At 50.8% G+C, this 25,587-nt stretch overlaps 10 protein-coding genes across 10 annotated transcripts; 3 read left to right on the top strand and 7 right to left on the bottom strand.

Moving 5' to 3' along the window:
* Positions 1-549: 549 nt before the first annotated feature.
* BO83DRAFT_441131 (mitochondrial 54S ribosomal protein mL57) lies at positions 550-1,786 on the bottom strand. The gene is made up of 3 exons (XM_025536316.1): positions 1,323-1,786; positions 1,020-1,252; positions 550-896 (listed from the first exon to the last, which is right to left on the bottom strand). Exons 1-3 carry the CDS (start codon positions 1,708-1,710, stop codon positions 741-743), a joined length of 777 nt encoding a protein of 258 aa, XP_025383392.1. The 5' UTR covers positions 1,711-1,786; the 3' UTR covers positions 550-740.
* A 1,306-nt stretch (positions 1,787-3,092) lies between these two features.
* Positions 3,093-4,509, bottom strand: BO83DRAFT_402857 (uncharacterized protein; the record flags this gene model as incomplete). Its single annotated transcript, XM_025533567.1, has 7 exons — positions 3,093-3,347; positions 3,437-3,457; positions 3,661-3,703; positions 3,756-3,835; positions 4,038-4,109; positions 4,289-4,369; positions 4,456-4,509. The coding sequence occupies 7 exons, from the start codon at positions 4,507-4,509 to the stop codon at positions 3,093-3,095; spliced, it is 606 nt and encodes a 201-aa protein (XP_025383391.1).
* Positions 4,510-4,973: 464 nt separating this feature from the next.
* On the bottom strand, positions 4,974-6,092 carry BO83DRAFT_382337 (succinate dehydrogenase cytochrome b560 subunit). Its single transcript, XM_025532203.1, has 2 exons — positions 6,036-6,092; positions 4,974-5,899 (listed from the first exon to the last, which is right to left on the bottom strand). The coding sequence occupies exons 1-2, from the start codon at positions 6,086-6,088 to the stop codon at positions 5,464-5,466; spliced, it is 489 nt and encodes a 162-aa protein (XP_025383390.1). The 5' UTR covers positions 6,089-6,092; the 3' UTR covers positions 4,974-5,463.
* A 1,671-nt stretch (positions 6,093-7,763) lies between these two features.
* BO83DRAFT_347207 (transaldolase family protein) lies at positions 7,764-9,469 on the top strand. Its single transcript, XM_025528807.1, has 7 exons — positions 7,764-7,991; positions 8,044-8,087; positions 8,150-8,278; positions 8,348-8,456; positions 8,554-8,785; positions 8,861-9,203; positions 9,320-9,469. The coding sequence occupies exons 1-7, from the start codon at positions 7,919-7,921 to the stop codon at positions 9,380-9,382; spliced, it is 993 nt and encodes a 330-aa protein (XP_025383389.1). The 5' UTR covers positions 7,764-7,918; the 3' UTR covers positions 9,383-9,469.
* A 623-nt stretch (positions 9,470-10,092) lies between these two features.
* Positions 10,093-13,521, bottom strand: BO83DRAFT_402854 (Ran GTPase-binding protein LOS1; the record flags this gene model as incomplete). The annotated part of the gene is made up of 4 exons (XM_025533566.1): positions 10,093-10,119; positions 10,175-10,629; positions 10,678-13,276; positions 13,510-13,521. 4 exons carry the CDS (start codon positions 13,519-13,521, stop codon positions 10,093-10,095), a joined length of 3,093 nt encoding a protein of 1,030 aa, XP_025383388.1.
* Positions 13,522-14,132: 611 nt separating this feature from the next.
* BO83DRAFT_323567 (xylulokinase) lies at positions 14,133-15,911 on the bottom strand (the record flags this gene model as incomplete). The annotated part of the gene is made up of 2 exons (XM_025527939.1): positions 14,133-15,347; positions 15,417-15,911. 2 exons carry the CDS (start codon positions 15,909-15,911, stop codon positions 14,133-14,135), a joined length of 1,710 nt encoding a protein of 569 aa, XP_025383387.1.
* A 1,032-nt stretch (positions 15,912-16,943) lies between these two features.
* BO83DRAFT_323590 (cation diffusion facilitator family transporter) lies at positions 16,944-18,474 on the bottom strand (the record flags this gene model as incomplete). Its single annotated transcript, XM_025527941.1, has 2 exons — positions 16,944-17,569; positions 17,637-18,474. 2 exons carry the CDS (start codon positions 18,472-18,474, stop codon positions 16,944-16,946), a joined length of 1,464 nt encoding a protein of 487 aa, XP_025383386.1.
* A 1,069-nt stretch (positions 18,475-19,543) lies between these two features.
* Positions 19,544-20,884, top strand: BO83DRAFT_420767 (uncharacterized protein). Its single transcript, XM_025534951.1, has 3 exons — positions 19,544-20,036; positions 20,088-20,200; positions 20,258-20,884. The coding sequence occupies exons 1-3, from the start codon at positions 19,619-19,621 to the stop codon at positions 20,792-20,794; spliced, it is 1,068 nt and encodes a 355-aa protein (XP_025383385.1). The 5' UTR covers positions 19,544-19,618; the 3' UTR covers positions 20,795-20,884.
* Positions 20,885-22,859: 1,975 nt separating this feature from the next.
* On the top strand, positions 22,860-23,963 carry BO83DRAFT_323462 (CCCH zinc finger DNA binding protein; the record flags this gene model as incomplete). Its single annotated transcript, XM_025527933.1, has 3 exons — positions 22,860-23,106; positions 23,158-23,552; positions 23,613-23,963. 3 exons carry the CDS (start codon positions 22,860-22,862, stop codon positions 23,961-23,963), a joined length of 993 nt encoding a protein of 330 aa, XP_025383384.1.
* A 25-nt stretch (positions 23,964-23,988) lies between these two features.
* Positions 23,989-25,453, bottom strand: BO83DRAFT_441125 (S-formylglutathione hydrolase). The gene is made up of 4 exons (XM_025536315.1): positions 25,115-25,453; positions 24,779-24,999; positions 24,504-24,698; positions 23,989-24,403 (listed from the first exon to the last, which is right to left on the bottom strand). Exons 1-4 carry the CDS (start codon positions 25,377-25,379, stop codon positions 24,218-24,220), a joined length of 867 nt encoding a protein of 288 aa, XP_025383383.1. The 5' UTR covers positions 25,380-25,453; the 3' UTR covers positions 23,989-24,217.
* Between the last annotated feature and the right edge of the window lie 134 nt (positions 25,454-25,587).

Genomic DNA, 25,587 nt, shown 5'->3' with positions numbered 1-25,587 from the left:
GGGGTAAGTTACCATAATCTGGTCACATTAGTGTATTAAGTGTATCAATGCCTCAGGGGTCTCTCATCAGGGCGCTAAACCTATTCTAGAGATCCGGCCAGTCCAGATCTCCACTAGACCTGATGAAGCCTAGCGCTGGTCACGCGCGCAGAATATATTTCGGCCGTCGCAAGCGAATTCTCTTCCTCTTCTTTTCTTTTCTTTCTTTGTACCATACGCCCTTCCTAGACAGTGCAAGGCAGCTCAAATTGCTTTTTTGTGATTTCTGGGTTCTTCCGTGACATTCTGTCGTGGAGTTCCTGGTTTTTCATTGCTGACTTTGCGATACAAAGGTGCGAAGACTAGGCATCGTGTATTCGAGGGTTCCATAAGAGCTGGCCGGGTATTTTGCTTACTGTTACCCGGGCGGTGTCAGAGGAACCGTACATACTTTTGGATATCTACTTGATTTGTTTGTTAGAAAACATAATAATGGCTTGCCATGTGAACCGAATCCTCAAGATCCCATATACCAGTGTAGTAGATGTAAGAGAGAAGACAGAACTTCCGGTGGTATTTGCAGTCACTATATAAGACAAGTCGTAGATAAAAATACATAATATATGGCGGATGAAGAAAAGCCCCAACACATACACAGAACATCCAGGGCACAAAGAAATCAAGGGGAAGGGGAAAAGAGAAAAGGAAGTAACGCCTTGAAAATGCACCTGCGGCCATTTCCCATAAATCAATCACCCAACTCAAGCCGCGATCTTAAATCCCAGAGGTGCTAATATGCGCTCACGGGCCACCTTATTCGCAACAGCATTGCCCTTCTCCAGGGAGATGGCACCGATCACAGCGTACATCGTGTGGGCGAGGACGAGGTCCATTCCAGAGCTTTCAAGGTTGTTGGGCTACACGTAAACACACCGCTGTTAGCAGGGGATTCAATTGACCCGACTGGCGAGACGATATCAAAAGCCCAGAAGCGCAAGGCGTTCAAATATCGTTTCAATGCATGGGGCTCCTAGACTCACCTTCCGAGGGCACCATCTCACAACTCTCTGCATGTCATACTTGTGAGCCAATTCCGACAGCTTCGTCTTGCTCGTAAGGAAGCTCTTCGTGTTGTAGTCGAGGTTGTCCAGGCTATCCAAAGCCGGGTGAGTAAAGGGGACCCGGCCATACGCATCGGGGGTGGCAGAGTTAGCAGCGTTGCTAGGACTCTGAACCAGAGCCAACGAAGCCTGCAGCTGAACAATACGCTTGCCTGTGTACAACCCCATCCGGATTAGTATCCAATTCTGTTACCATTCATTGCACAGCAACATTTGACATACCCAGGAAGGCCAAACGGTCATTGAAACCTCTCCGGCCCTGATCAAAACTCTTATGTGTCACTGCGAGCCACTTGGTCTCCTCCGAGAGCATCTTGTCACCGTCGTTTCCGAGCATGAGGATGTAGAACCGGTCCAAAACCTTAGGGTCAGAGTTCACGGGGAACTCGGGGCGGTTGGAGTTGAGTCTCAAGGAGAACGGCGCTTTGGCACGAGGCGGCGTGTACGACCACCGGGGCTTGTCCGCATGGTTGACTGCTGCATCTTCGGTGGCAGTCGAGAGTCCTCGCCGCGGAAGGAGACCGGCTGCGATCGAGTTGGGACGAGCGAGGGAGCGGCATGCGGAGCAGGAAGCGGTCCTGACCGCGCGAGTCGATAGTACGGAAGCCATTGGGGAGAGGAAGGGCCGGAATCCGGAGTGGTGGGTGAGAGGGAGGAGGTCGCCAGGCCGAGTCTTTTTCCACGATCGATGGCGGCCATCAATGATAATAATTCCTTTGGAGGAGGAAGAATTCGGAGACGTGGCGCTAGTCCCGATCGGGATAGCGCTCAGTTCTCCGGCTCGCCCGCCAAATCTGTAGTTTCAAACAATGGAGAGCCACCCTATGGAACCAACCTCTTATCTCGATTCATGAAGATTATGTCAGTACGATTACTTGTGTTTCATTGATCAGGCACCTGTGCCTACGTCCAAGTTACTACTCGGAGCCCATCCCCATTCTACCCGGATGCGCTCGAGCCATCAACACCTTAGCCGTATGGATCTAGAACAAGAACATCGCTTCACAAAACTTGGAACTGGTGGTAATATGTAGGCTAATTGTTGTACGGGAGGCCCATGCAACTACCGTCTGTATATATTTTTAAAACCAACTATCAGTTGTCGGTGACGAGTGTCGCGGGGAGACACGGAAAAATACATGCCACCAACTGCCAAACCCGACTCCCGCATGGACTTCCCCAGGAGCAACAGTATGCACTGTAAGGCAAAAGGCAAGGATGCACCATAGTACCAAGTGAGCAAGACTCTTGGAGGACAAGGCGCGCCTCACGGGAAGCGCGCCAGCCTAAAGCATATTTGCCGTCTGGGCTCCCGTTGTACAGCTCGCGGGAACCAGCCAGAAAAGTACTGAATGACTAACAGTTTCCATAATGCTTCTATTCAGAAAGGAGCCGCTGATCTGTAGGTACCTGGCCATAACCTGCGGCGCGGAATTCTACACCGCAAAGTTGAGCGGCAACTAGTTTCCCTTCATATCCTTGTCAGCATGTATGACATGCAAGCACTGGAGACCCGGCCGATGGTACTTATGTGCAATTGTTGTAGCACTCGTGTCCCGCCATTCCCCGATTATTGTGTGCATCATGTCGCTCAAAAGTGTGGTATGTCTGAGCGTGGAATCAGCTCATGCTTCATTCGGCAGTTGTTCCATGAGCCCAGTCGCCACCGCAGTGTTGAAGTATGAGACTGTATTGGCGAATTCAGGACAGAGGGTGACCATCTCATATTGCTTCAGTACCATAGTGGCATGTGAATATAAGATGGCATAAGACTGAGGTACGGATCACACCTCTGGAACTGGTAATGAGGGTCATCGCAAGCCGGCCATGTACCTACTGTCTGACATCCATGCCTTATCCTGTGGTCTTCGCATGGGATTAGGGCTGGAATTAGAACAAACACAGCAATTCTTTTTTTCATGCGAAATGGGGTTCAGGGACCCTTTGCTCTCGAATCTTTCTTTCCGAATAAGGTGGTTCAGACCCTTATGCTCACTCTTTTGAGGGATCTAGCCTGTTGCTGCGTTTAACCACAAGCCTTCTATTGTGTCTAGAGTGGCATTGTGCAAGGATAGTACGTGTCAATTGCGGCAAGACACCAGTTACTAAGGCAATGCACTGTGCCTCAGTGCGTCGCTTTGCGGTCGTCGGCAGAAATACATTGCGCATCCGATTCGACGCACTGCTTGCCGCGGGGAGGCAGTCCAATGCAGTCCCTGTAACAAACAGGGCTGCTCCCCCGCTTTCCTGAATCTTCAACATTCTCGGAGTGGCACAAGGCTCAGAAATTAGTCCACGTGCTTACTGCAGTGTGCCTTGTATTCCACTTCCATAACCTGGACTCTTCCGTATCTTTGCTGGCTACCACTCCATTTCATTTGTTGACCGCTCGTTTAAGGATCTTTTGAGCTCGCCAGCCCCGGCTATCGTTCAGGATGGATTGGCTAGGAATACCCAGAATGGCTAATGGGGAACGAGGGCAAAGTAGGAATGATCGAGGGGCAGGCGAAACATGTAATCTGCACGATGTCGGCACTTAGGTCCTGTTCGTTCTCAGTACACTGGCTTTATCAGCTGAGTAGTCCAGTGTGTCAGTAAATTTGCTTTGACGGATGGCACCTGCGTTTGCTCATTTGCACCAAACAATAGTATCACTGGGCTCGGATATCAGCAGATAATGCTGCTTGGTCTTCACGGTACAATATCAAACAACCATCCGTGATCTCCCAAGGTACCTGGAATCAGAGCGGCAATGAATAAACACTGTAGACTATGACGGATAAGATTACCCAACAGAGGATCGCGCTAATGAGAATCGGCGGGTGGCAGCTCCCGTTTAACAATTTAGTGGGGTACAGTACATCATGAGAGTCCAGGCATAGAAGTCCTGCATCCGTTATCGAATGTAGTGGACCGTGAAGTTTTAGTCTTCCGTACGCTCGGGGATTGCAGCCCGGAGTCTCCAGCCGTCGGGTAACCAGCAAGAAACATGTCGTCTGTAAGATCACGCTACGTACTAGATTCGTCAGTTCGTGCTCAAGGAGGTAAAATATGGAGCAATTGGTCGAAACATACAACGTAGCGTACGCTGTTTAACATGAAATACCACCAAACATCCGTCGGGCCCTTGCAGAAACGGCAAAAATCCCATCGAGATCCGGCGATAGCCATGAAGATCACCGTTAGACCATCGGAAGTGTCATATCCACGCGGTTCCTCACTGCTGGTAGGACGTTGATTGGTATGGCGGTGTACAACTCAGAGGCATCCTTCGGACCCAGTGCTGGGTTCTGGGGCTAGTATTTAATGCGGGATGTTAGCCAACTCACACCAGGAGAAACAGCTCATAGTCTACCCCGTTGTCATCTGCTCCTTCATTGACCTTGCGGCATATCACCAAATCCTTCATACTTGTAGTCACACAACTGCACCACCTTATACCTTTATCAGACCAGCCGCTGCTAACACTGTCTTGTCAATTGATTTCCATGTTTACTGAACGAAGATATTGCGTCATGTATCGCGTCCATTTCGATTTCATACTTGAGGACACCCTTCAGCCAATCTGGAGTAGCTGCGAGGATGTCGCACCAATTCCCCATTCAGTGCATGATCCACCCTCGCCGGGCCCTATACCTCCTAATCCGCCCCCGAGCCCTGCATGATCATCGATTGTTCAAGACTGGTTCTTTTCAAAGGACAGCGCAAACTAGTAGAGAAGGTAAGTTTATAAGCAACAACCTACCCCGCGATGCTGAGTACATTCTGACAAATCTGCAATAGAATGTGATGGGAAGGGAATGAAATTTGCAGTGCACTATTGAATCATAATCTTGACATCATGAAAAGGCGAAGGCAAGAAAGGGAGAATATCCTTGAGACATGTCAACTGCCAGGCTCTCAAGCCAAAGTCATGGGGGAAACGGACATAGAGGCGTGGCGGATTGCTTTTATTATTGTCCTTTGATTTGAGGAGTTCACGGAGTAGAATGCACACTAGACAATGACACGGCCAGTTTCTGCATGAGAGCCATACCAGTCATGACCTAAGATTGCGTAGATCTCCAAAATCATGGCTTTAGGACATACCTATCGACAAGTACGTTCCGTGGAATCAAGGCCATCGCTCCGCCTTCCCCTCCAGGCAGTTGTAGGGGGTCACGGCTAAGGCATTAGTCTTTGTTTCAAATATCCCCTACACGCCGACAAAACTCCACGGCTAGGACTGTGAGACGAAGCTCAAGAGTTTGCGGTGAAACATGTGAAGTTTAATCCAAAAACAGTCGTCAATTGACTGGTATAAAATATATTGCACGAAAACAATTTTAAAACACAACAGGAATCAGAGGTATGTCACAATAGTTCACAGGAAAGCAAGAATGAGAGCGCTAAGAGTACTCAGACCAACCACAGTCCAGCCGGACTTGATGACCTGGGTGTTGGTAAGACCAGCACCAGTATCCCAAATCAGGTGGCGCACTCCGTTCATGCAGTGGTAGGTGAAAGGCAGGGCCATGGTAGTCTTCAGGGCAACCTTGGCGACAACAGGGAGAGCGGCGAAAGCGGCGGCAGCGGAGGCAGAGCCCAGGTCCCAACCGAGCATGGGAGAGGCGAGGTAGGCAGAGGCATAGAGATAGAGACTTCCGGACAGCGCAATACCGGTGATACGGTGGATACTACTGCCGATCCATGTGATCTGGGGACGGTAGATGCTAAGGTGGGGAGAGACGGGGCGGTTGAGACGCTGCTGGGCGAGGAGCTTGGTAGGGTCGGAGGAGTTGGAGGAGGTAGCAGCGTGTCTGCACGACAACGTTAGCAATCCACGTTCCGCCTCCACTTAGCGACATTCGCTTCATGACGTCGAATTCGATATCGCGAACCCCTCCCAAGTCGAAAAGTCGCATCTGAGTATCCCAATCACGCATAGTAGCTCACCTAGTCTGAACGGCTCTTCCGAGAGCAACAGCAGCCGGAGAGACCGAGTTCATCAAAGACCAACGCAGGGCGTAGGGCTGCTGGACGGCAACTGCAACATTGAGGTCAGTTGTCGCGCGATTAGCTGAAGAGGATGGAAGTAAGTACGTACGTCGCCGCAGCGATTGCTGAGCAACCTTCTGAGAGAGCATGATGAAATTGATAACCTCAAAAAATGGTGAGAGGCTGAATCGGGCACACGAAGCTGACCGTCGTCGTCGTAGTCGTCCAAGAAGAAAGTAGCCTCGAACTGCCGACTCGCTCGTAACGCTTCGGAATCACGGGACGGACAACCTCGGGTTCACCTCCCAGTCACGGGACTTCACCCGATGCCCCGAAATCAGCCAATGAGCAGCCCTGCATTACCACTCGGAAGATCCATCTTCCATCTCCTCACCGCCCGCTAGTTCCGGCTTTTCGACTTTTGTGTGTTTCTCCCGTCGCTTTCCCTTCTTCTTCTTTTTCCTTCTCTCCCAAGGGTCTCCGCCCACGTTGTCTACCATTCGGGATGATGTCGACGTGCTTAGCAGGGCCTCACTGGTTCGGCATTCTGTCGTGACCGCCGAGGTCATATGAGATACCTGAGAAGGAGCTGTCCCGTCGTTAATCGCCCATTCTTCTCTGTCCTATGAGATGGAAGGGTTTCATATCAGGGTTACATGATTTTAGAATTCGCTAAGAATTCTCGCGTAAAACTAGCATTCTAGGCCTCGTGTAGAGCAAGCATCAAAAGCTGTCGCTGAGATTTGGTAATTCTTCCGGCTTATACGACGGGGTTCGATACTCCTGCTACACTGCTTGTTCAGTGACTGCTGCTGCCATCTCGGCTCGATATCCGCAGCGATGTTTTGGCAAGTTAAACCCTTAGCCTCTGTTTCCATTGCAGGCATCCAAACATAACTGTGGTGTGGTGCGAGTGCAGAATAAGGCTTGCCAAACAAAAGCCCTTCAATTGGTGGGAGAGCTCATTTTGATAAGCGAGGAGAAGGCCAGTCAATAGCTGCGTAAAGGCCAAAAGGTGCTCAGCAGGCCCATCCATAAGCTCATCACAGCAACTCGCAAATTCTTTTACGTTCATTATATAGCCACTGCGGGGAGAGTCCCGCAGCAATAGTGATTATGGCACGCTAAACTCTGATAACCACAACTAGTCTACAGTTCTATTTAGAACCCTATCATTGTTCGGAGCATTTAACGATATTGGTCGTTAAGATCTCATGCTCTAGGAACTATTGAGGCGTTATTTGGACAAGGAAACTGACAAGTTGTGCTCCTACAGTGATCAACTATTTTGTATAGTCAATAACTTGCTACAGCCTGACCACCACCAATGTGCAAGTACTCCTGGCGATTGATAGTATGCTCACAAATCATGTAGTGCTGGAGTACACATTAAACTCATTACCTGTGTACCTTCCGTGGCACTTGGCTGACAACTGTCGATCAATATATATCTATCCCGGAGCTTTACCTCGCCTTACCCTGAAATGACAGGAGGCTATCCAATGATGTATCCTACGGACATGCTCCGTAGATATCGGTATTCTCTCCCGACCAACCCTCCGACCTTCTTGGTCGGAGAAAATAGAGACTCTCGGCCCGAAAGCGTCCAAGGAATCAATAGTATAAAGCAATCATTTAGGCTAAATATATGAGATGGCATGAGGGGAGGTTTACGAGGCAGGCTTATCTGATCTTCCCCTCCTCTCCTCCTTGCTCAACCCATCTAGTTCGTATTTCAATAGATCTCTTCATCTCTTCAACTCTCCCAATACCAAGATATTGTAGCTTCATCATCCAAATCACCAGTCAATAATCCACCATCAGACAGTACAGCAACCATTATGACTATCCAAACTGGACTCGACTACATCCGCTCTCGCTCCATCGTCGACTGCGACACCATGGACGAGCAAGGCACGTACTTTGTTCCATGCACCTCTTATCATCTGTTAACATACAAGCACAGTTGCCAAAACCCTTGGTCCTTTCCATGACTGCACCTCCAACCAGGTATACACCTACAATCCATTTTACTCATCCCATCCTTACCACCCAGCCAACAAACACCACAGGCAATAGCCTACAACGAACTCACCAAGCCCGAACATGCCGAGCTTCTCCAATCCTCTCTCACCAAAGCCAAAGCTCTCATCCAAGAATACCCCGGTCTAACCATCGAAGAACTCGCCATCGAGATAGCAGTGCGTACACCTCCCATTCTCCTTTCCAACACCAACAACTCACCACAAAGTATATATAAATTGAACTAGATGATATCCCTCTCCCTCAGAATCGCCCCCCACATAATCGGCCACATCCACATCCAAACCAACCCTTACTATTCCTACTCCACCGAAAAGACCATCGTCAACGCCCTCCGTACGTCCATCCATCCATCCATCCATCCCCTCTACATACCACACAATAGAACAACTGAACCACCACTAACCCCACACCCCCAAAACCAATAAAACAGGCATAGTTAAGCTAACCCACCACCTCTCCCCCACCCATCCCCAATCCCGCATCTGCATCAAAATCCCCAGCACCTGGGAAGGTCTCAAAGCATGCCAAGTCCTCGAACAAGCCGGGGTACGAACCCTCGCCACCACCCTCTTCACCATGCCTCAAGCCATCCTAGCAGCAGAAGTAGGATGCACGTACATAGCACCATACGTGAACCAACTGCGAGTGCATTTTGAGCCGGGGTATACACCTCCCTTATTACCCCTCCTCCCCCATAAACCTACACAACTACATCCAGTACTAATTGAAACTTACAGCTTCAAAGACCCCTCCCCCCTCCTACACTTCAGCGCCCTAGTCCAGAAATACTACACCTCCATCGGATCCCAAACACAGGTATTACCCGCTAGTCTGACGTCCACGAACGAGATCTTCGCCTTGGCGGGCGTACAGCATATTACGATTGCGCCTGGGTTGTTGGACGAGTTGGCGAAGCCGTTGTTGGAGGGGAAGGTACCTGTGGAATCGTTGTTTGAGTCTCCTGCTGTGGTGGAGGGGGCTGTGCCTAATAAGGAAGTGTCGTATGTGGGTGATGAGGCGGGGTATCGGATTGCGTTTACGAGGGATGCGGATGGGTTGAGTGAGGAGAAGTTGACTCAGGTGAGTTTGGTCATATATACTTTTATTGTTTGGTTTGGGGGATGAGCTGGTTGGGTGGTTGTTGATGATGATGATGATGATGATGATGATGCTAATGGGGCTATACTACTGTCTAGGCTGTGAATATCTTCTGTGATATGCAGGACAAGTTGGTTCAGGTATTCAAGGGGTTGAATTGAGTAAAAGGTGGCAGTGAGATACTATCTACTAGCTATGTCATTGAGATTAGGTTGATAGGATAGTCTACAATCAATCAGACCAAACATACATCTATCTATCCTAATAACCTTTGTTCTCTTCTACCTACCTACCTACCTACCTACTTCCACCAACCCACCCCCTCACCTCACCCGCTTTTAACCAACTAAATCAATCGAACTAACTTTGTAGGTACTTAATAACGATCTAGCCAGCCCACCAACCAACCAACCAACCAACCAGCAATCCACCCTCAAAAAAGCAATGGAGAGCAAGCAAAGCAAAGCAGCATACAGGCACGCAAACGGACTTGGGAGTCTGGGTCTGAAAACGCCTGCTCATGCAATATAAAATGCCATGCCAAAATGGATATAGGAAAAGAAACACTATATACCTTTTTTTTTTATCATCCTTAGTTCCGAAACAGACAAAGGCCGCATACAAATAGTTCAAGCAGAATGGAAAGCAGACAGATGGACATATGGATAGAGAGATAGAGGGGACAGGAGTTATATGTGTGTGGGTGTCGGCGATAAGAGCTTCAGTGTGTGTGGGTGGGTGAATGTTTTGTAAATGGTCACATGAGAACATCAGTCATCAAACCAAACCGTGGGGGAATCTAGGACTGAAACAAATGATCGGATGGGTAAAACAAATGAAAATGTTAAGATGAGATAAAAAGACCACAACATCATGCGCTCAATCGCTGGATAAAGGACTGTCAAGGACGTTAATAAGTTTAGTGCGCTGAATATATGGTTAGGATCACATACCGGGAAGAACTGCCGGAATCCCTTCATGTCCAGCCGGCCCAATGCTCCCACAAACTCCTCCACCAAGTCCGCTCCCATTCCCATTCCTGGCAACTCGCGATCCCGCAAGTACTGGAGGTACTCCATTCCTGTCTTGGCGTATATCGTGCGCTGCAGACCTCCTGCTTCGGCGAGGACCTGCTTGGCCTGTGCATCCTTCGAGTTGAAGGACGGGGTTGCGGGCAGCGCCCAGCACAGAGGCGACAGCCGGGTGATCATGAACTGACCAAATCCTGGCAGTGCTTGTTGCTGGGCTGCCGCGCCATTCGCACCCTCCGGCGCAATGTCGGGCCCGCCCCAAGAGCTGCCCATCTTCGACAAGACCGAGAACGCCATCTTAGCAGTAGTGAAGTCCTCAATGTCCTTGGCGAAATGCTCGATAGTACCGATGACCGTTTCGAACATGGGTTGGTTCCCTAGTGTCGTTAGTTTTGATTTATAGTATCAAAATCAACCAAACTTACGCTCGCTAATGATTACGGCCCCAAGCTCGTTGTTCAGGACCGCCAGCAGGAAGTTGAGGTATTCCCGCTTCAGCTCGGCCAGCTGGACCTCGTCATCAGTGCCGGTCGGGGCGTCTGCAATGCCAGAGAACACCCGCTGCAGGAATGGGGTCAACAGCGCATCTAGGATAGAGTAGATCTCCGCCTTGAAACCGAAGATGACTTGATCCAGCAGTCGCAGGAACAGAGCCATCTCATCCCGGGAGGACGTCTGTGTGAGCAGACCGTCAATCCACCGCGGCAGCTGGGGCAGGATGCGGGATCCCAGAACGCCAATAAGGCGCGAAAATGCAAACCGAGCAGCTGTTCTGACATTGAAGGATGTCTTCAGCGACTCCAGCGCGACGAGAGTAGCCTCGGAGACCTGCATGAACGCCTCCGAGACTTCAGGTGCAGGCAACGAAGCGGGGGAGCTGGTTCCCGGCATCCAGTCGGAGAAGCCTCTGGCAAGCGTACCCAGTGCCATGATATCGTGGTGTATCTGCAGTAAAGCCCGCTCATCATTGGCCTTGGCCTGGGCCAGGTTCTTCTCCATATCCATGAAGACGGGGTTCAACACAGACTGTGCGTAGAGGACCTGCTTGTCAGCGGGAACAGTCGGGGTGGAGCAGATGATGCCCACAGCCTCGAACAGGTACAGCTGGCTGTTAAAGACGGCATCGGCCGACCCCTCGTGGTCCTCTGAGGACATCTCATCTCCATCCGAGCCTTCAGTCGGCAACTCAGCGTTGATCACGAGCAAGTCGCCCAACGCCTCGACGACGGTCTGCGCCACATTTCCAACATGGGTTCTGAGTTGCTTCACCAAGCGCTGGAAAAGGTACCATGACCGTGTCTTCACCTTCTTGACCGGGTGATGAACAAGTTGGAGGAAGCTCTCCAGCACGGTCGGAATCAGATGGGTGTGATACTGGAAGAAGGAGCTGTAGCGAACACAAATCTCCATGTACTGCAACTGGGTGGCTGGGTGGGTGAAAGACCGGATGTCTGACTCGACCATCTTCAACATCATACCGACCAACCTCTCCGCGGCCGCGTTGTTAGGGACCCCCTTGTTGTACAAGCTGCCTGCCCTGACGGCAACCTCGCCGAACAGGAACATCTCGTGGAGAGCCAGATCCAAGTCCCGCCAGTCGAGCTGAGCTCCCGATTGACGCAAGCTCTCGAATGTGTTTCCCACAACCTCCGAGACAGCCTCCATGCAGAGCTGCTCGTTGACGCTTGCGACGATCTGCTGCAGCACACCCAGGCGCTTCCGAAGTTCTTGAAATTCCGCCTCGTCTGTCTGATCGTCTTCGTCACCCCAGGATGAGGTCTCATCGTAGCGCATCTTGGCGATGATGGCTTTCAGAATGGGAAGCAGGATGGATGAATGTTGTTCGGCCAGGGCAGGGTTGACCTTGGCGATCTTCCGCAGGTAGGACAGGAGGTCGCTCACGCAGGGGATCACAGTCGAGCAGACTTCATCGTATTCATCGGAGAAGTATCTCAGGATATGCGGCAGGAAGGCCTGCAGCAGACCGGTGGCTTTGGCATTGCAGTCGGCCGTGACAGTGTCCTGCTCCAAAGCCCGTACGATATCAATGACGGTAATGTTGACTAATTTGGCCACCGTTTCCGCCAGGTCAGTATCGTACTTGAAGGTAAACCTGTTATCATGAAGAGGGGGGCTGTTCGAGAGCTGAGTAACAATAGTGTCGAGATTGAGGAAAAGAATCATGTCCATTTTATCTTCTGGCTTCATCTTCTTGCCAATAATTTCCGTGAAGACGTCAACCGCCGCATCGCGCACCTTCTCTTCTCCTTCTCGGAGCTCCGCCTTCTGCGCTCGACCGAGCTGCTGGAACAAAAGGTCCAGCATGGTCTGGTTCACCACAAGACCGATATCGATCCAGCTGACCCAGCTGCCAACCGCCCTCAGGGACATCTCGACGATCGTATCATTTCCGTCCCGCCATTCGGACAAGATCTGCTGCCACGAGTTGGCGATTTTCTGCATGTCGCGCGAGCGAATCAAATCCTTAAGCAGGTTGGCCTTGTCCTGCTCGGCGCGGGACCGAGACACAAGCACGTCACCAATCTCCTCATGGATCGCATTGATGACACGCAGGTAGAAGACAATTCCGAGCGGGTTGTCGTGACTCGTGCTGGCCGAACTCTTGTATGTGAGGCTGAGAAGGTCGTCAAAGAAAGTCTCCCAGCCATTGCCGTAAAGGGCTGAGAAGAGGAAGGTGATGGTTTGGGCGATCTTGTTTTGGATACTGGTCGAGTCGGGGGTAACGTTGTCCTGACCGTACACCTGGCGGAGATAGGCCATCAGGCCGTCCCGGACATAGCCCAACGCCTGGGGGTCAATGAAACCCGCCTGGGCCGCACTGTTGACCACTTCCAACGCCACATGCCGTATGATTTCGGAGTATTGCGGAGTCTTAGTGAAAAGGGTAAGGCAGACCTGCCATCCGGAGGGGTCGGTGCGGAGTTGGTTCAGGTAGTCGAAGGCCTGAGCCTTGAGAGTTTGGTCGGAGGTTGGGTTCCCGGCGATTTCAATGGCATTTGCTACCTACACGGGGGAGGGTCAACGAGAGGTCGACGGAGGGGGAAACATGGGAATGAGGGGAAATATGAGAGGGGGAAGAGGGGATATAAGAAAGGGGAGGAGAGGGGGTAGGATGGAGGGGAAGAGAGATCGGTGGTGGGGTGTGGGCTGAACAGAAAAAGAAAAAAAGCGAGCAAAGGTAAAAGAAGACAAAGACCAAAAGAGGGTCAATGTATAGACTAGGGACTGCAGCTTACCTGCTCTTCCATCTTCGACCAGCCGGGCTGCCTTCAGAGTCGCAGGACTCGGAAAGCAATGAGGGTGAGGGGGAGGGATCAAGGAACGATGGAGGTGGTTGTTCGGTCAAAATGCAGATGGCGGCGGAGAGTCATAGCAGAACAGAACTAGTCGCAGAGGCCAGCCTATTGAGCCATCACTAGTGCGTTGGAGCAAGTGGATTCTTTTCTTCGGCGTCAGACCCAGTCACCTGGGGAAGCGAGAAACCGCAAATTCTGCTCACCGGACGAGTTGTACAATAGCTCGTCAGCAAAGGGGCTTGTGGACTTGGTATTTTCAAGAAAACAGTGATTGCTCTCGTGCCGATGACGTGCCGCCGGAAGGGAACAAAAAAGAAAACGACAAAAGAAATCTTTCGTGCCTGAGTTTGTGTGGCCGCTGTTCCGCCCCAAAACGGCAACGGGCGGCGTGCCGTTGCTGCCTGACCATTCAGGCATATTTTCAGATATAGTTACCCTTATGTCTACCCAACTATATGCCTTGTTTACTGATCGCTCGATATTATTGCATTGCATTGCAAATCATAACTCTACCATTATTAGTTTAAGCGGTCCATATCCCACTCAGCTGCACATCCTCGCGCTCAGTGCTTCCCTTCCTGACGCAGCACCTCGTTCTCCATTTTCTCAAAGCCCTCTACAGCCTGGCCGTAGCGCTCAAACACTCCAGGCTGGTAACCATCCGCGATCTTTTCAATGAACTCTTCCTCATGCCACCGTTTTCCAATCAAGTCTTCGAAAGTCTGTCCCTCAGCTCGCTCCATAGCCCACACCGCCTTATACGCTGCACCCAGCGCACAGGCGTTATCACCAATCTCCAGCTTGTACACTCCCTCACTACCACCCAAGATCTCTCCAGCCACTTTAGCAATGGCCTTGTTCTTCGATCCACCGCCAACCAGGTATACCCGACGTGGTTGCGCGGGGATGCCCTCACCAGGGCTCTGAGTAAGGCCACGAGACCGCAGACGCAATGACAGCATCTGGCTCTCGACAATGGCGCGAGCCTCATCAAGAGTATCCCAGCCGCCATTCGAGGGCTGCAGGCTGCCGTCCTTGGGGTTGTAATCGAAGCGCCACTGACCCGAGCGCAGGTTTGGCACAATCTCTGGACGAGGGAAAAATAGACCCAGCTTCATTGGGTCGGAGTCAGCCTTTTGGCCCATGGGCGGAGTCTCCAGTGTGATTTTGTCGAAGTTGGCCCATGAAGTAGACGGCTTTTCGCCGAGTTTCTCGTTGACTGCATCCCGGACCAACTCGCGGGCCAGTCCACCGTTCTTATAACAAAGCATGAACATGTACAGACCCGCAGTGGTGGGGTGGTTGAAGAAGTGAGTGGCCGGGTCAGGCTTATAGCTGGGCGTGGACATGAGGAAGGTGGTTGAAGTGCCCAGAGATACCATAGCATCGGAGGCTCGTAGGGGCAGAGCAAGGATGGTGGCAGGGTTGTCACCGGTGGCGGGGATGATCGTACAGTCGGGGCTGAAGCCGTAGCGTTCAACGTAGTACCGATCAATTGGGCCGAGATGGATGCCTCCATCTTCGAACACCTCGCCCAGCTTGCGTTTCAGGTCATCAACGCCAGATGAACCGGCGCAGAGCTGTAGAAGCTTCTCATCATAGGCACCCTTCTTGATGTTCCAAAGGTTCATGCCGCAGACATCGGAGATGTCCATCGGTGCAATGTGACCCAAGAAAAGGGACGCAATGAACGAGGATACCAGCGAGATCCGCGACGTCTTCTTGTACACATCAGGGTATTTCCTCTGGAAACGCATGATTTGCGGACCTGTGAATCTCTACTAACAGTTAGCAATTGCCAAACCCCTCTACACTCATGTAGACTATTGCGGGGGGTGGATACTCACATGGTGTGCCTTGCTTCCTGTGGCCAAGGCCAGCTCGCTCTGGCCACCCAGAGCGGCATCAAACTCATCACACTCCTTCTGAGTGCTCGAGTCCTGCCAGTTAGGACTGAACGGGTGCGAGAAAGCCCCGTCCAATTGCTCCTCAAGCGTCTTGCTTGCATCCAATCCCTTCAACAGCTTCTCTGCGTTTTCTCCCCAGTATACACTTCCATGTTGCTGTCCCGCGCCACTGATGCCCTTGATCTGGCTGAAGTCCAAGCCTTGTTTACGCAGCCCTTCTAGGACGCCATCCAGGGCTTGCAGCCACAGGGCCACGGGGGCAAAGACCTCATGTTCGGCTTCGTTGGTAAGAACACCCTTTTTGATGGGAAAGCCGCGGGAGTCGGCGTCGAAGTCAAATTTGGAGACATAGACGACCTTGAGGTCAGAATTGACGACGAGACCCTTGAGTTGTTGGGTAGAGAGGTCGAAACCGATGTATAGAGGGCCTTGCATGGTGAGTGCGGCCCGGGGGGATGATGACGTATGGGTGGAAGTGGGATGGATGGCAATTCCACGGAAGGGAGGGAAGAAGAGATAAGATAGAGTGGAGAGGTCTCAATTGAGATGGAAGAATCCAAAAGAATCAAATTCTAGAAAGCAAGTATGATTTTACGTGAAGCTAATGAAAGAAGAGAGGAGTGGAAAAGAGAACAATTGCAAGAAGCAATGAAGTCAACACACCGATGGATGATTTATCCCTTGAGCTCCCGCCAGCCTGGCAGCTGGTCGGCAAAATCCGACCAACAGGAAGGCAATTGGCATGTCGGCGTGCCAGAGAGCAGATCCCATGACTGATCGTGCCCGACCTCGTCTTTTTTTTACCGACGTGGGCGCAGCTTACTGAGTGATTCTCATTCTTCTTGTGCTTTTTGGTACGCGTGGGGTTCACGATAAGAAGATATTGATTTAACCTGCTACCCCCCACCGCCGCCGGGAATTTACCCGGTTAATTACTAGTGAGAGGAAGGGAGGCCACTTTGGACTCAAGTGATTGTGCTGAATGACCGCCATCGTGGGTCTAGATCCTCAGAGTCAGTCCAAAAGTCCCTTCTGCAGACTTTTCCTAGGATCCTTGACAGGGAAAAGTTAGACTAGTGCTGGACTACGACCAACTGGCTAAGGCCTGCGGCTAAAGTGAAGATCCCGCGGATCGCCTCATGGAATCGAGTTCAGTGCGCTCTGGTAAATTCATCCAGACCCATTAGATACACAGTTATCGTAGATAATACAATCCCTTCTATTTTGATTCCAAATTCCCACTCCTTGTCTCCCTCTCTACTTCCACCTGGGATCGCCTATCAACCTTCTATTCTATCCAACTGGCTAGTATTCCACGGCAGCAGACGGGATGTTGGATGTCCCCCTACTATCCATCCTCGGGTATCATCAATTTGGGGGTGCAGAACGCTAGTGAACGACTGACACATGGAGCGGACAGATTTGATAATGCCAATCCATGCTATTCAAAGGGACAGAACCTGACCCTTAGCGGGTTTTGCGGGGTTCATGGTCATGTTCATGGTCATGGTCATGCTCATCCTCCTCGCCATCCTCTGGCTCAGGACGCGCACGAGAAGTGACATCCGCAGGGATGAATTCCTCCGTGAAAGTCAGCTCCTCGTGCTCCAAGGGGATAAACCGAACCTTGAGACGCTTGACTCCACGAACGCCTTCACCGACCGCAGTGCGGATGGACTCCTCGACCTGCCGGGTTCGGCTGACAGACCACGCGCCTGGCACAGCGATCTCCACATCCATCAGATAGTTCTGTCCGGACTTCATGCCCTGCACATCACGGACCTTGATGGCATCGCCACCCTCCAATTTCGCCAGCATCTTAGCCGCGGCTTTCTGTACTGATTCCTTGATGTCGTCGTCAACGTTCGTATCAGCAAGCTCCAGCAGCGACGTCTTAGTGTTTCCCCATCCAGCCTTGATGACCATCAGCGAAATCAACAGTCCACCCACAGGGTCCAGCCAGGATGCGTCTTGGAAGAGATAGGTGCCGCCAATCGTAAAGAGAGCGACGATACTGGTCAGGGAGTCGATGCGGTGGTGGATGGCGTTGGAGGCTAGTACCGAGGACTTGCGTTCCGTAGCAACTTTCATCGCTGTCGTGGAAAGGAGCAGTTAGCCATCGTCGGTCGTGTTCGGGCAGAGATTCCTCAAGGTACTCACTAGCATGATATAACCACTCCTTCACCACGATGGACCCCGCAGCAAGCCATGCGGCATGAATGCTCGGGCCCATTGCCTCAACGCCGTGGCTATGCGAGTGAGCGTGTCCCAGGGCGCCTACGTGCGCGATCGCCTCCGCAGCCTGGGGGTAGAACTGATCCAGCAGAACTTGGCCGGAATTGAGGCCCATGAACACACCTCCGCAGAGCAACAGCCCGCTAACCCCTAATGCTCCGATGCTTTCGATCTTGCCATAACCATTAGGGAATCGCTCGCTCGGCGGCTTGAGCGACCAGGCGACCGTGCCTAATGTCAGAAAATCGGAAACTAGATCGGTAAGGGCGTGGTAGGCGTCGGCGATGAGGGCTTGGGAATGGAACACGTAGCCGCCGATGAACTTCCCGATGGCCATGGCGAGGTTAGCGAGTAGGCCAAGTCGCGTAATTCGCACACCAGCATCATGTTTGTCGGTAGAGGTAAGGTAGACGTTTCCGTGATGGTGATGGTGGTGGTGGTGGCCATGGTGGCCACCATGGTCTCTGGATTGGGTGGTCATTGGAGGTAGGATCACGGAGGTAGCGGAGGTGGCTGCGGCGATGGAAGGGACTAGAGTCGGACGTGTGACGGGACAGAGCAAAGCATTGGAGGAGGAGACAACCGGAGAATGAGAGGAGGAAACACTAGGGTTCTTATGGCGCAGACGCGAGAGCGAGGACGAGGACGAGACTCGCAGCTGAAGAGCCCTGGGGAGAAGAACAATGCCGGATCGTCTCCCAAAGGCACAGGCCGGCCGTGATAGCGGAGGATGGGCCCTGCACCACAAGGGCTGCGTCAGCATCCTCGTAGTGGCTTGTCTAATGGACCAGGTTCTGCTGCAATTATATTATTTTGGGTTGCAAATACACGGAGAGGAGCCCGGACTGAAACAGCAGCTCCATGGTGGTGCAGTGGATTGCTTGAAGAGAAGAGGAGTAGCCGGAAAGCCTGATTGTCATTGCGAGTCACTCCGTCATGGCTTGTCGGTCGAATCTCCGGCTGAGGCGATGCCGACATGCGCTGACGATTTCGGCCCCGGAGTTGATCCACTGATCGCTTTCTCGATAACAATCTTCCCCAAATTCCGGCGGCTATGATTAGCAGACCCTGCCCTTCTCGCTGACAGACGAACTGCACATACACGAGACCAATAACCTCCCTGGTAATGCAATCTCGATAATGCTGGACCTTTCTATCCGATCTAGAGCGCTGTCTCCCTCCGTGACCTTTTCGCTCTCTCTGCCGATCCCTTCCCTCTTTACCCCTAAGAAGCAACGCAATCTCCGCTTGGCAACTCCTCCAGCTGCGTCACCGGATGCTTGTCATGATCCAGAGCCCCTCTTCGAACCGGAGACAAATATCTGCGTTTGAGGCATCCATAGATAGTCGGTTGGCGGAATTCTAGTGCCGAACGAAGGAGAAGCGGCGTCTTGGCGGGGATCAATCTTTAACAGAAGCTCCGCGACGGACGCTGACTTGCCGAACAATTAGATTGCGTGCTTGTTAAGCTTGATAGTCCGTAGTATTCCACTAGAAGAGGTTCAGCGTATCAAAATATTAGTTCGCAAAGTAGACCGATTAAGTCCACTGCCAAATTTATGATGGCTCGGATAGACCACACCAGTTGTTTTTAGGTTGGCTTGAGTAAGGTCTCGAACACGAGCTATATGCTGAGTCTTGATTATTCGCAAATGGGAAGGCTGCTATTGCACTGCCTGCAAGCCATTTCTTTGATGATACTCTCTGACTGGACACGATCTCGTGACTCGATAGTCATCAGGGCATCATTCACCGTTAAGCTTTGCTCAGCCTGTAAGGCTGATGTCAAGTAGCCTTCGTAGAAGACAAGGCTGTCAGAAGAGCAGATATATAGACCGAACCAGAATCATAAATGAATCCATCATCAGGACAACCTAATACATAACACTGCAGATCTTGTTAGCACGATGGCTCATCGCCAGCGACGTTTCCCCATGTTCCTGCGCCGTCCCTTCAAAGAAATAACCCAAAATACCTCAGTCCCTCATCCAGACTTATTCAAGACCTTAGGTATCGCATCAAATGATACTCAAAGAGGTAACGCGGATCTCCCAACGATCGGCGAATGTGCCGTCCATCTCGAACTGCTCGAAGTATTCCGTAACCTGCGTATCCAGATCACCCAGTCGAAGGAGTTAGTCCGCGTATTCCGTCTCGATTCGAGCCGATTATGGATATCGAAACATCGTAGAGAAACGAAGAGGACGGAAAAGTGGCATCGGTTCGTGTCGCTTGCTGTTGAGAGATTTCAAGTCTGGATCCGTGCTGCGGAGAAGCAGCTTGAGCGTGATGGAAAAAACGAAAGGCTTATACTTCCCCCTGTTGGTGAGTTCCCTGTCAACCATAATGGCCGTATCCATTAACTGAAACTGTCAGACATACTCATGGTCTGGCACGCATTCCTGCTCAATCCATCCGATTACAAGGAATTCTGTACAAGCCGTCAGCTTGATCGAATTCAGGAACTGCCTTTCCCATGGGTTGTTCTAGTAGGTTTGCACCATGGATTGATATACACCGCATACTGATCAACTATTACATTGCAGCACGACTGCATCAACCCAACCAACTGGTCATATACCCTCCCCCGCTCCAACAAACAATGGCTCGAATCTACCGCAAACATAACAACAAACCCTCTAGTCAGTCTCACAGACGCTATTCGCAGAACCCAGTCCGCACCAGACCAACCAAACCAAGAAAGACGTCCATCAATCTCCCCCGATAACGAAGCCCTTCTATACAACGTCCTCCGCCAAATGAAGTTCATCGACCAGATGCACGACTGTCTATGGATCTCTTATCCTGATGCCGAGGAAATATTAGAGACTTCTCGAAAACGCTACAACAACTTCGTTGAGTTGTTTCGTCTCCATCCCGGCGTTATGCTCGTTCCAACATTGGATATAGATCTAGTCTGGCATACGCATTTGTGTAGTGCGGTACGGTACAGGGGATTCATGATGGAGAGGGTGGGGCGGTTTATCAACCATGACGATAAGTTGGGGAAGGGTGTTCTGCATGATGGATTTGAGAGGACAAAGGAGCTGTATGAGGAATTGGAGAGTCGTGGGGGAGCTTAGATGTGAGGGATCTATCTTGGTCCTGTGTTATGATAGGAATAATGTGGGATGGATTGCAGTTATGATAGCATATTATCGCATCATTGTATGGGTTCTGGCTTGAAACAAGTGACTGAACAATGACTTGAAAAATAACACTGGAAAATCCCCAAGGCATTGGGGGAGCCTTGACACAGTAATAACGTTGCAATAGACGAGAGAGATTCTTTTGTCAAGATGAGAAGGTGAGTCTATGACCGTTCAAGCCTGCTGGCGGAAACGCTTGCAGAGCTTTGTCAGGCCCAGAATCTTCATGCTTCAGCCTGTAAATCACTCCTTTCCTCTAGATTATCGTAACTTATCCCAATAGATTCATTCCACGGGTTTCCAATCCGAAAGTAGAAACCTTTGATAAATCAGCCGGGCGCACGGCATCGCCCATTATCCACACCTTCACGGAGAAAGAATTTTAAACAGAAAGAACCTTCGCGGTTGATTCGATATCAATTATCGGAATGAGAAGACGTGAGTATAAGGTCCCGAATCAACGACGAATTTCCTCTCGTCTTCAGCTAAGTATCAAGGGAACGGAGAAAGAGGTGCTGTTGCCAGTAAAGGAAAATTATATAAGCACGCATGCTGCGTACACGTTCAATTTGAGAGTGAAAAAAAAGGCTGGTGTAATACTAGTATCACTGCTCCAGATTGACGGTCTGCTTTATCGCTTGTCGGAGTGGTTATTACTGATGTCTTCATCAATCCGTACCAACCACCAAGACATTACTATCTTTAGAAACAACAATGTTCGGCCTTAGATGGGTTTTAGGACACGGCAGAAGATAACCCTAAAATCTTGTCGATCATAAGATCTGCTGTTGGAAACATTGACTGGAAGGAATAGAGCCATGTCCTTTGACACTCCGGACAATGTTGCGCGCCAAACCAACAGAATGAAGCAAGACCTTATGATTCTGGACTAAAGCGCAACATCTCCCGTTACCAGTAAATATTCCAACATCACAAACGCAGGCGGTTCCAAGCGGGTGGAACATGTCTGGGTCCTCGATGTGATGGCGAATGGGGGTGCCTGGGGCCGACCAATGCCAACCCGTCAATCTAGCGCCAGCTGTGCGTGCCTCGTCTCTTTGGCGTCTCTCCCCTCTTCCCCTCTCCATGGCGGCAACCCCTCGATATCACATCTACTCTCACGCTATCTTTTCTAGCGCAGCTTCCATGCAGTGCCATTGCTCATCACACTGGGCGTCTGTCGGGTCGGCCCAAGTCCAACCCATGGCGTATACTAACCGCTGTACTTTTCCAGCACGACACGCTGGAATCTCAGCACAGCTGATCCGTTGGAATTCAGATAAACACGCAGGACTTATTGGCTAACAATGTTTCATGGAGTGATTCCAAGTCGCGACATTTGTGGTGTCTCCCGAAAACCATGGCCTCGAAAGGTGCTTCATTGATAGGCCCCCAGTTACCTGCTGCCTCCAACCATACAATATAAATATCCAGCCATCGACATGATCCGGAACCTGCTTCTCTGCCTGTTCAATCTTATCATTCAAGAAACAATCTTCAGTCCCGGTGTAACATACTTTGGTATATACATCGTGTTCATAAGTCGTCATAATGATCGACCTCCTAGAAGTGAAAAGACGCTACGAAGCCGTGCTGGCAGTTGAAGATAGCAGAGACAAAATTCTCCAGGTACTTTTCTTCACAGCATAACGCATATTCAGTTTATTAACCTCTTCTTCGACAGAATCTCTTTGCCCAGGTTGAAAGTCTGCAGAGGGCCCTTCAGAACACGCTTGGTGACGCCAAGTTCCAGGAATTGAAGAAGTATAAAACAGAGTATGATGACTTGCGGCTTGACCAGGTATTTCCTTTCATTCTAGTGTCTCGCTTCTATAGGCTTATACAGATTCGCAGTCCAAGTTAAGTTTCGTTTCTGTGCTTGTCGACGGTGACTGCATGAATGTACGTAAGCGTCCGACTGTTGTCTCGTCCTATACTGACAACTTAGTTCAACGATACTCTCATCCGACAAGGCTACAACGGTGGACGCAAGGCTGCCATGCTCCTCCGAAAGTCCGTCGAGCGTCACATTCGTGATATCGACCCTCAGGCCAGCCCAAACATTCAGTACCGTATTCGGGTGTACGCCAACGTTCCGGGTCTGATGAAGACGTACCGGGAAGCGCACATCTTGCGCTCCAATGAAGCGCTAGATCCATTCATTCGGGGATTCAATATGGAGAACAGCCTGTGCGATTTTATCGATGCAGGAAACGGCAAGGAGTGTTCAGACGTCAAAATACGGGGTACGTCGCCCTCTTCACCAAATCATGGCATGTACTAAACCACCATCATAGCAACATTCGAACAAGACATTCTAGACGTCCACTGCCGTCGTATCATCTTCTGTGGCTCGACCGACAATGGCTACGCACGCATCCTCGGCTCCCACCAAGGATCCAACCGCATCTCGCTCGTCCAGGGAGCACCATTTGCATGGGAAATGGAGCAGCTAGCAAGCGAGTTCCAAACCACCTCCTTCCCCGAGGTCTTCCGATCCACGAAGCTACCCTCCCGAGCATCATCCTTCAGCGCATTCAAAACCGCATCCGCCAACTCGTCACCCAGCAGCTCTCCAACCAGCCTCAGCACACCCTCGACGCCAAAACGCAACTACGCCACAATTGCCAAGTCGAACCTCCAAGCGACATCCCCCACCAGAACAAACAGATCCAAACGATCGAAAATCTCAGTCATAACATTCGATATCTCCCCCTCATACGACACCCACATTCAATTTAACACAGTACAGCTTAACAGCCAGAGCCAACGGGTTGACCCGCCACCCCGGGCCAGCAGCAGAGAGAACTTCGAAAGATTACGAAGGTCGAAGTACTGCAGTAGATATCATATTCTAGGAGAGTGTCCCCTTGGCGATGAGTGCGGGCACAGACATGGACGCCGACTCGGATCCAGGGATGTTCATGATCTCTGGTGCGTTACGCGAACGTGCGTCTGCCCGAATGATATCTGGTGCACGGATCCCAAGTGTATTTGTGGACATCAGTGTCCGTGGGAGAACCAGCAGGGACATTGCAGGGCAGACTGCAAGTTTCCCGAGTCTATGCATGGGGTTGATAAGTCGGTTGCGGTGGTTTTGTAGTAGCTTAATTGTCTAATGATAATGTGTTCTCTGAAACCATGTTATATACACCATCATCACATCGTTATATTCCTTATTATATCCATCCCTCCAATAACTATATCTATAACGACGCTCTAGCCTGACGATCGCTTCACACTATCAGAACAGTCACATGACTTTTGCATAATATCTCTTTTTTACAAATAATAGACAGTCCAGTCTAGTCACAGATAGGAATGAAGCAAAGAGAAGAGAAGAGAGGAAAAAACCCACTAAGCAAACAAAAACTTCGCCGCATGTTCCACATGATCATCCGAGAACGTCGCCATAGTATAATAACTGTGATCGTAATCAGGCTGATACCGGATCGTCACGCCCTCCACACCAGCCTCCTTGGCAGCTTTCTCGAAGTTCTCGGGAAGAAGTTGGCCCTGCTTGTAGAAGTTGTCTCCGGTGCCCTGTACACACACACACACACACAATCATCAGTATACATCTCACAATCTAACCTAAAAATAAGAGAGTTAAAAGGAGGGGATGGGAAGGGTGTGAACATACAACATCAATCAAAACATCCAACCTCCCACCTTTCCACTTCTTCAACAATTCCGTAGCATCATGCTCCTTCCACTTCTCCTGCTGATCTTCACCAAAGTATCCCGAAAAGGCCTTTTGTCCCCACGGGCAGTTAATCGGGTTGGTGATGGGCGCGAACGCAGACACGGACTTGTATTTGCCGGGGTTGCGGAGGAACTATCCCAATTATTAACTTTAAAGAAATCCCCCAACATCATAGATAAATAGAAGGTAGAAAGGTAGGTATATATACGTACCAAAGTCAAAGCACCATGTCCACCCATACTATGACCCGTAATACTCACCCGCTCACTATCCAATTGCGGGAAGGCAGCAAACACCGTCGCGGGCAATTCCTCCGTGATGTACGTGTACATGTTATATCCATTGTCGTAGGGCGGCTTGGTCGCGTCAACGTAGAAGCCGGCGCCAGTGCCAAAGTCGTAGCTGTCGGCTTCGCCGGGGATGTTGAGGCCGCCTAATCCCCCCATCTTAGATTAGCGTACTCCAATTACCATGTTTTACAATGATAGATGTGATAGAGTTGTTGAGAGATAAGCAAGAAAGGGGGAAAGGTAGGTTGGTGAACCTACGAGGACTCGTATCAGGGTACAACACAGCAATACCCTTCTTACTGGCACCGTGCTGGAAGAAGCCCTTCTCGGAGCAGTTCTCGGCGGTGCAGGTCAAACCCGAGAGGTAGATCAGGACGGGGACCTTGGCGGAGGGGTTCTGGTAGGCTTGAGGAGGTAGGTAGAGGTTGAAGCCCATTTCACATTTGGTGGAGGTGGCGGCGTGGGTGAGCTTGAGGAGCTTGCCGCCGAAGGAGGCGATGGTGGCTTTTGTTGTGACGGACATGGTTGTATGTATGTGTATACCTTTGGGTGTTGTGGATGGTGTAGAGATGGAGATAGGAAGGGAGGGAAAGAAAGGGTGGATGGTTTATTATATCAACAATGATGAGGGGAAATATCGGATGAGGGGAAAATGAGGGGCGGTGGATCCCTCAAAACTCCGGAAATTTTTGCCGTTTGAAGTTATCGACGCTATCCCGGATTTATCATCG

This window comes from Aspergillus eucalypticola (genome assembly GCF_003184535.1).
Source record: "Aspergillus eucalypticola CBS 122712 chromosome Unknown BO83scaffold_34, whole genome shotgun sequence".
Classification (NCBI taxonomy): domain Eukaryota; kingdom Fungi; phylum Ascomycota; class Eurotiomycetes; order Eurotiales; family Aspergillaceae; genus Aspergillus; species Aspergillus eucalypticola.
This window is presented reverse-complemented; position numbering and strand designations above follow the sequence as displayed.